The sequence below is a fragment of the Plasmodium reichenowi genome, chromosome 1 (assembly GCF_001601855.1).
Source record: "Plasmodium reichenowi strain SY57 chromosome 1, whole genome shotgun sequence".
NCBI lineage: Eukaryota > Apicomplexa > Aconoidasida > Haemosporida > Plasmodiidae > Plasmodium > Plasmodium reichenowi.
The window spans coordinates 43,506-53,418 of record NC_033646.1 but is presented as its reverse complement, the minus strand read 5'-3'; the positions used below and the strand labels follow the sequence as shown (position 1 = coordinate 53,418).

The window sequence follows — 9,913 nt, the reverse complement described above, 5'->3', positions numbered from 1 at the left end:
AAAAAAAAAAAAAAAATATAATAAAAAAAAAAAAAAAAAAAAAAAAAAAAAAAAAAAAAAAAAAAAAAATATATATAAAAAAAAAAAAAAAAAAAAAAAAAAAAAAAAAAAAAAAATATATATATATATATATATATATATAAAATTGGATATATATAATATAAAAATATTATAAAATATATCGATAATATATATATATACATATATATATTTTCATTTTTGTGCTATTAAAATTGGGCCCCTTGTTTGTTTTTCGTTCCTTTTTCTGTTCCTTTTTATTTTCTTTTTATTTTTTCCTTAAGGGTAAACATATTATTCATATAACAGTCAATATCATATGTTTTTATATTTAACTTATTGAATATTTCTTTGTTATAATTTCTTTTCATTTTTTTTTCAAAAATATTTATTATAGCCCCCTTGTTGTTTATTCTTCCTATTCGTCCGCATCTGTGTACATATTCTGTAGTGTCTACAAAGAGGATAAATGTTAAGATTGTATGATAATATTTAAAAATATTATGCATAGTGTAATAAATAAATATATATAAAGATATATTATGTGTACTATATAGAAAAAAGTTATATGCTATATAAAATATTAAATCTAACACAAACACACACACACATATATATATATACACATTTATATTAATTTTTTTTTTTTTTTTATGTTACCAAAAGGCATGTCATAATTTATAATTGTCGTGAAACCCATACAGTTGATACCCCTATATAACAAATTTGTTGATATAAATAAAAAGTTGACGTACTTTTTTAAATTTTTATAATCAATCAAATCGTTTTTAAAAAAATTAGCATAATTTATATCCTTGAATATCTTCTTTTTTCCTTTATCCTTCTGAGAAAATATCGTCTGAATGTCAACGTCAAAGCGGTTTCGGAAAAGACTCCATAGGTCCAACACTTTTTTCTAAACAAACAAAAAAAGAAATATATATATTAATATAAATATATATATTTTACGTGAATTTATATATTTGTATGTACTGTTCATATGTTTTATTAAATGAATATACAAAATAGCATGTACTGTTCAGGTGTTTTATTTAATAAATAAATAAAATAGCATGAACAAGTCATGTTTTTTTTTTTTTTTTTTTTTTTTTCTTCTATATAAAACATCGAAAGTAAAAAATAAACATATATATATATATATATATATTCCATAATGTTGTGTAAATTTCCTTTTTTTCATTGTTACCTTAGTGTTACAGAAAACCAAAACGTTTTTATTGAGTGGGTTAGAAAAGAGAACTCTTAAGAAATTACTGGTAGCATTATTATTTCTTTCTTTATTTTTTTTATCATAACAATAGTTTAGGTGTATTAAATTTTTTGGCATATTTACAATATTGTTTATTTTGAACAAATCGTTTAACATTATTTGTTCCTTTTTATAATTGATAAATGAATTATTTGTTTGTTCAGTGTTGTTATTTTTTTGATTATTTAAATGTAAACCGGCACCACTACTACTACTACTACTACTATAAATAGCATCATCATCATTATTATTATTATCATTATTATTATTATCATTATTATTATTATCATTATTATTATTATCATTATTATTATTACCATTATGATCACTTACTATTTCTTTTTTTTTTTTTGTGATAAAAGTATCTTTTTTTGTAATATCCTCATTTTGAATTTGTTTCCTTTCTTTATAATTTTGATCAGTTATATATTTATCACTTATAAATTCTGAATATAAATTATTTAAAAAGTTGGTTGTAATAATATGTTTTGTATATGTTAAATATGGATATATTGCTGAGGTAGCACTACAACAGATAACATTTATAACTGAATTGTTGTTTTTATAATGATGTATATTATTTGGATCTTTTATAATTTTCTTTTTTTGTACAATTTCTTCTTTATTTTTTAAATATATACTTTTTAATAGTTTTGCAAAAAATTGGTTTTCTAATTCTACCACATGTTCCTTGTTCTTAAGATTGTTTTTTACTTTCATCGAGTTGAAAAAAAAATCATATTCATCGAATATAACTGTAGATATATTATTTAATTTGATGATTTTTTTCTCATGTATTAATTTATGTAGCCTTCCTGGTGTTCCAATATATATGTTAATATTTTCTTCATCATAAAATGAAGATTGTATACCATGTTGTTCATTTGAATGTTTATGATTTATATTGTGTCTATCCATTTTATCATTAGCATGGTTATCTTTGTCATAATAATAATTATTATTACTATTACTATTAATATTAATATTACTATTTATATTTATATTTACATTTTTATTGTTATTATTTTTTTTTTTTTTTAAACTTTTAAGCTGATATTTAATATTATTTCCACCTATTAATAAATGAACATTCATATTTAACTTTTCTTTATAATTGATATTTATTTTTTCTATAAGCATTTGTCCATCTTTTTGTATGGAGCTTGGATATATGATTGAATTATTATTTTTAAAAAATGAAGCATTATATGATTTATAAAAAGAATTGATTATATCTTTATATAATTCATATATTTGAACAGCAAGCTCTTTATTATATGTAATTAATAAAATATCTTTTTTGTTTTTTTTTCTTTCTGTATTATATAAACAATTCTTATGATTATCATATAATTTTTTTTTTTCATCAAAGGCATAATATTCTTTTTTATTTTTTAAAGAACCATTTGTTGTGTTTTCTGCTTTTAGATTAATCTGATTCTTTTGATTTATTATACAGTTGAATATGTGTTTCATTCTTTCAATATTATAATTTCTAAAAACGTGTTCTTCTGTTTTATTTACGCAAAGGAAGGAAGTGAGTTGTTCATTTATATTTTTATTAGCATAAAACAATTTGTGTTTATAGAATAAATTATTTTCATCATAGCATTCCTTTTTTTCTATTTGATTTTGTTCGTACTCGAAAAAATTATAATTACTAATTTCTTGGAAAACAGGTAGCAAATATATGAATGTTTTGCCTGTACCTGTTGGACAATGTAAGAAGAACGTTCTAATTAATTTTTTTAATTTCTCATTATATTTATTTACGTATAGAATTTGTTTTATATTTGATGTTTTTTCTTTATCATCCATATGATCTTTTTCACCACATTTTTGATCATCCATATGATATTTTTTACCACATTTTTGATCATCCATATGATATTTTTTACCACATTTTTGATCATCCATATGATCCTTTTCACCACATTTTTGATCATCCATATGATATTTTTTACCACATTTTTGATCATCCATATGATCCTTTTCACCACATTTTTGATCATCCATATGATATTTTTCACCACATTTTTGATCATCCATATGATATTTTTCACCACATTTTTGATCATCCATATGATATTTTTCACCACATTTTTGATCATCATCTTCTTTAACAAAATTTATTTTGTTAGGCATGTCGTGGTTTTGTTTAGAATTAATATTATTATCCTTGATCAACAAATTCGAAGTGAGGAGTTCGTTATTTTCAATAACAAAATTATGATCATTATTATTATATACATTTTTTATATGACATGATGTGTCCTTTTGTTCATCACCATTTATGCTTTGTCGTTGATTGATTTTTTTATTTATTACTATTTGATCAGGAGAACAAAGATTTGATATATTATATGTTGAAAAATGTTTTTTTTTTTCATTTTCTTTTGACAAAATATTAGAGTTATGATTTATCATATTATTATTGTGATATGTGATCATTTGTTTATAAGAATTATATAAATCATTTTTTACATTATTTAAAAAAAAAAGTATTATTGGTATATATTTGGATTGATGATCGGTAGTATAATTAATATCATTATATTTTAAATATATGTTAATAAAGTTATCATATATACCTACATCATAAAATGTATAGTTTTTGTTAATTTTTTTTTTTTCTTTTTCTGCGACTCCTTGTGTGATAATATTTGTATTTGCGTTAAAATCAATTATACAATCATATTGTTGTAATCTTTTTTTTATTTCGTTTCCATTGTTTTGTTTATTATATTTTATTTGTATTTGTCTTCTAAAGTTATCAACAGATTTAGAGACTTGAAAAATTTGTTGTATATTGATAATGGGTTGATTATTATTAACTTGAGCATTTGTTGTTATATGATTATGTAAATCATTTGTATGTTCGGTTATAATATTTTTATTATGAATATGTTGATGATCATTATGACAATTATTAAGATCTTTATTATGAATATGTTGATGATCATTATGACAATTATTAAGATCTTTATTATGAATATGTTGATAATCATTATGACAATTATGAAGATCTTTATTATTTTGTTCATTAGATATATCATATATATTTTGATTATTAGTTATATCATATATATTTTGATTATTATTTATAGGCATTTTTATTTTGTTCTGTCTTTTATCAGTCTTATTTTTTATTTTATCATTCTCATTTTTTATTTTATCATCCTTATTTTTTGATTTTGTATCTTTTGAAAGGATCTTTTTTAGAATTTCATTTTGTAGGACATCACTTTTAATATTTTCTTTTTGTTTAAATATTTCATATTTTTTAGTTTTTTTATTTAACTTGTCTATTGAATAATTTAAATTGTTTTCGAACATGTTTAATATATTTTCTTGTTTTTTACTTCTTTTAAATTTATGAATTTTTTTTTTTTTTTTTTTTTTTTTTTTTTCAAAATATGAATGATTATTATCTTGATTTTGTTGTTCTATATTACTTTTATATTCGGTATCCTTTAATTGTTTATCTATGAGGAGTATATTTTGTTTATCTTCTCCAAGAGAATTTCTTTTCTTATTATCTTTTAAATATTTCATGTGTGTATCTTTTGTTTTATTATATATATATTTTTTTTTTTGTTTTGTGTTTAAGAATTTGAGCTTATCATTTTTTTTCTTTATATTTAACATTTCTTTTTTTGAAAAAGTTTTTTTTTTTTTTTTCTTTTTTTCTAATAAATTGGACATCATATTGATATGATTATTACTTGCACTTACTACATGATCATGTTGATTTTTTATGTTATTATATGGTGGTGCATTTTTTGTTTTGACATTTTGATTATCATAAGAATTATATATATTACATTTATTATATATATTATATTTATTATATTTATTATTATTATTATTATGCTTGAGTTTTATATTTCTTTTTTTTTTATCCTTTACATTTCCACAATATGGTAAGAAAGGGCTTCCGGGTAATATTCGAATGCTCTTATAATATGGATGAACATTATTTTTTTTAAAAAAATTATAAACAAAATATTTCGTTTTGTTTTGTTTTGTTCTTTTTTTCTTTTTTAATATTATGTTGTATGATTCTTCTCTTTCTTTTAATACAATGCATAAGCAATTTTTCGTAAATAAGGTAATGAAAAGAATAGAAAACGAAACATAAAAACAAAAAATTAAGGAGAAGAAAGAAACATACATTTACACGTTAGGTGAACGAACTATATGACTGGATGGGATAATTTCGATAGACTAAAAGGATTAAAATGTAGAAACTATATGAAATAAATAAAATAAAATAAAATAAATAATTTATATGAATATGTATATATATATATATATATATATATATATTACTAATTAATTTAAAAAAAAAAAAAAAAATATATATATAACATATAACATATATATAATATATATATTCCTCAAAAATTATATCACTATACAATATGATAATATTTATTATATCAAAAAAATTATTAAATATTTATTTTTATATATATTACATTGTTGTACATATATATTATATATATATATATATATATATATATATATATGTGTTAGCGAACAAATTTGAAAACGGGAAAAAAAAAAAAAAAAAAAATCCATATGGGAGTTATATTAACTAAAAAATAAAACATTAACAAATAAATGAACAAATAAATGAACAAATAAATGAACAAATAAATATAAATAATATATATATTATATATATTATATATATATTATATATATTATATATATATTTTATATATATATATTTTTTTTATATGTTTTCCTTTTAAAAAAAAAAATTATTTATTATATATAATTTTATCAATCCTTAAAATGATCAAACACCATAAGAGTGTGTTGATTGAATCTACATTTATATTTATATTGCTTATTTAATATAGACATATAAAAGATTAGAAAATGAAGAGAAATAATATCTATATTAATTATTAAGGAAATGATTTGCTTTAGATTTCTTATATTTAATATACATGATAAATAATTTAACACATCCATTATTTCTATATCCCGTACTTTTTCTTTTATAAACAAATTATCCATAATATATTTTTCGTTTGTGTTATATAACTTTTTATCATCGTATAAGAAACTTATCTTATCCTTAATACATATAATACTATCAATACCTTTCTTTATCTAGAAATAGAAGAAAAAATAATACACATATATAAAAACATACATACGTACATACATATATATATATATATATATATATATATATATATGTACATTTATATGTGTGTATGCATATACATTTTGATATCCTCAAATATCATAGTAATCAAGACTAACCTTGGGAATGTCATTAAGATATAAATTACATATTATATTTAAAGATATCTTTTTTATTTCTTCATTCATTATTCTGTTAAGGCATTTTAAACAGAAGAAAAATATATGAGAATGAGTTTTTTCGAAATATTGTTCTTGTCTTGAAATGTTTAAAAAAAATAGTAAAGTGTTCTGTAAAAATCTGAAAAAAAAATATATATATATATATATATATATATGTGGATATATTCCCTTCTTTTATACTAATATATAAATATATATATATACATATATATATATATATATATATATATATATATATATATATATATATATATATGTAGATTAAGATACATATTTATTGATATAATAAATATATATTACTTGTATTCATAACTCTGTTTACATATTTCTTTATTCGTTTCGAATGTTTTTATTCTATCGAACACTTGTGGAAATATCTCATTTAAAATTCTACAAAAGTGACGAGAAAAAAGATATTTGAATGAAATATGGTATGGATATACATGTATATATATATATATATATATATATATATATATATAAACATATAATTTATAAAATACCCTTTATGGCATATTATATGTATTATTACCTATCCACTGAGAATTTGTCATCTATTGTTATTATATAATTTATTATTTTCAAAACAAGGATATCATTCATATAATTATTTTTAAAAAAATTGATTTTCAAATATGTCCATATCTATAAAGGAAAGGAAGAAAATTTATAATTCTTTTTATTTTATTTTCTTAAACATGTACAAAAAGTATTTTATTTTTATGTTACTTGATGAATCTTAGGATACAGCTCATAAAGTCTGGTAGAAAAAATATACAGGCATCTGAGTATGCAAAGATGGGCGCTGAATCTTAAATACAAGCTACATGAAAAGTGAAACATGATATATATATATATATATATATATATATTTATTTATTTATTTATTTATTTATTTTAAGATAAAAAAAAAAAAAATCATTCTGCCTATATAAGAACATTCCACATTATGCACATAATTTCATTTCTATCCATATTAATCTTACTTTTCGTTGTAGAGGAAAACTTTCGTAAAATGAAAAATGTGAGATGTAGTATATCGAATGTGAGCATACGACATGAAATCGTTATGATTATAATGTTTAAAATAATTATTATCACATAAATTTTGAACATGATTTAGGTTATTGTTTTTTTTTTCTTTTGGTTGATCATTGAAATCATCATCAATAAGTAGATTTGAAATTTTTGTTTTATTTATATTTTTGTTTAGGTCATTTATGTAATTATTTATAAGATCTTTAATTTTATGTTCATGTTTTGTTTTTATCTTTTCGTTAATTATTATATCTGTGTAATTTTGATTGAATATATCTTTATATAATTTGAAGAAGATGTAATTTTGTAAAAATAATTTTTTTTTCTCTTCTTCGTTATGTTGGAAAATGGGTAGATGATCCTTTGGTTTGATAAATGTTTTATCTTTTTGAGTTGTCTGAATAGTATAAGGCTTAACATTATTACAATTGTTATTATGATTATTATTATGATTATTATTATGATTATTATTATAATTAACTGTCTTGTTTATATTATCATTATTCATATTTTTCACAACTTTATCATTTGTATTTCTGGATAAATCCCTTTGCTCTTGATTTTTTATTTTTTTTGAGAGATGATGAAGATTTACATAGATACTACCCTTAAAGATGTATTCTTTTATTTGTTCAAAATATTGATTTTTCTCACATATATATATTCTGTTGTGATTTACATATTTATAATATAAATAAAGTATGTAATTAAAGATTTGTAGGATGAGGAAATATAGTTGATTTTTAATTTCTTTAGTTAGATAAGAAAAATTTGTTTTCTTGGTATATTTAATAATATTGAGACATACATCTTGGTATAAATAAGTATAATAATTGTACATAACTAGAAATTGTGTCAACTTTAATATTTTCGTAGCGTTTTTTATTGAATCGATGTTAATAATTTTTTTATACATATAGGAAGATAAAACATGATGATGATAATTAATTATATTAATAATTTTATGTTGTTGGATATTGTTAATAATATAAAAAGGTTGATTTTGTGATAATCTATTTTTATATTTTTCTTTTTGATGCATGTGTAAATTGTCATAAATATTATAATTAAACCATAGATTCTTTTGTGTATCCTGTTTTATATTTTTAAATTTATTTATTTGTTTTATATAATAATATATATTTATTATAGTATATTTGGCTAGATCTTTATTATAATTGCATGCATTATTCATTTTTAAGAGTAAATAAACAAAATTTTTGATAAAGTTTTTTTCTATTAGTTCATGGTACATACATAGATATGATAAATAGAAGGCTTTATTTAAACAAATCATTACTAGTGATGTATGATAATTCATATAATTATCATTTGTATTATGTTGTATATTTTCCTTTGTTAATTTATTATAATTTTTTTTTACTTTATTACAACCAAGAAAAAGCATAATTTTTTCTACCATATTTTTAATATTTATTTTGTCGTGTATTCTTTTGATTATTATACCTAAGATAAAATAATTATTAAACATAGGATAATATTCATATAAGATACTTTTCATTATATCGTGTTGCATAGCTTTGATAAAATAATTTCTGTTCTTTTTATTACAACGACTATTACTACCATTACTTTTATTACTTTTATTACTTTTATTACTACCATTACTTTTATTACTTTTATTACTACCATCACGTTTATTACTACCATCACGCTTATTACTATCATCACGTTTATTACTACCATCACGTTTATTACTACCATCACGTTTATTACTACCATCACGTTTATTACTACCATCACTTTTATTATTATTATTTTCCATGTCCGAATTTGTATATGCTCTAAACGTTATAGGGTACCTTTTAATTCCTCTTATATCCATTTGAAGGTAGATATATGTCATAAGAATTAAGGAGTCCAAGTAATAATTAAGGAAATGCAAATATTTATATTTTAATATATATTTTTCTTTTTCTTCATTTTTCTCTTCACCTTTCATTATCATTTTATTTGTGTCGTTATTATCTACATAGTAGTAAATCTCTTCCCACCATCTTTTCGTTACATTATCATGTGATCGTTTGTTCATATGTTCTGATGGATCTATTTTATACTGCGCATGAATTTTTATTTTTTCATTTTTTTCAACGTTATCCCAGGCGGCAAAAATAACGTCATCTAGAAAGTTGTCTATTATATTTCGTTCTATAAAAAGAAGAGAGAACATGCTGACTTCGTTAATAAGCCTAAAATATAAAAAAAAAAAAAAAAAAAAAA

The 9,913-nt window shown here is 19.7% G+C and overlaps 2 protein-coding genes across 2 annotated transcripts in view; both read right to left on the bottom strand.

Annotated features, from left to right (window-relative positions):
* Nucleotides 1-275: 275 nt before the first annotated feature.
* Nucleotides 276-5,464, bottom strand: PRSY57_0101500 (ATP-dependent RNA helicase, putative; the record flags this gene model as incomplete). Its single annotated transcript, XM_020114354.1, has 3 exons — nucleotides 276-472; nucleotides 679-934; nucleotides 1,226-5,464. 3 exons carry the CDS (start codon nucleotides 5,462-5,464, stop codon nucleotides 276-278), a joined length of 4,692 nt encoding a protein of 1,563 aa, XP_019970923.1.
* Nucleotides 5,465-6,079: 615 nt separating this feature from the next.
* Nucleotides 6,080-9,913, bottom strand: part of PRSY57_0101400 (hypothetical protein) — a gene marked incomplete at both ends in the record, with an annotated part of 6,594 nt that continues 2,760 nt past the window's right edge. The window contains 6 exons of the mRNA XM_020114353.1: nucleotides 6,080-6,415; nucleotides 6,572-6,752; nucleotides 6,935-7,024; nucleotides 7,167-7,279; nucleotides 7,364-7,457; nucleotides 7,621-9,882. Coding sequence (XP_019970922.1) covers nucleotides 6,080-6,415; nucleotides 6,572-6,752; nucleotides 6,935-7,024; nucleotides 7,167-7,279; nucleotides 7,364-7,457; nucleotides 7,621-9,882 — 3,076 coding nt within the window. The remainder of the gene's footprint in view (nucleotides 6,416-6,571; nucleotides 6,753-6,934; nucleotides 7,025-7,166; nucleotides 7,280-7,363; nucleotides 7,458-7,620; nucleotides 9,883-9,913) is intronic.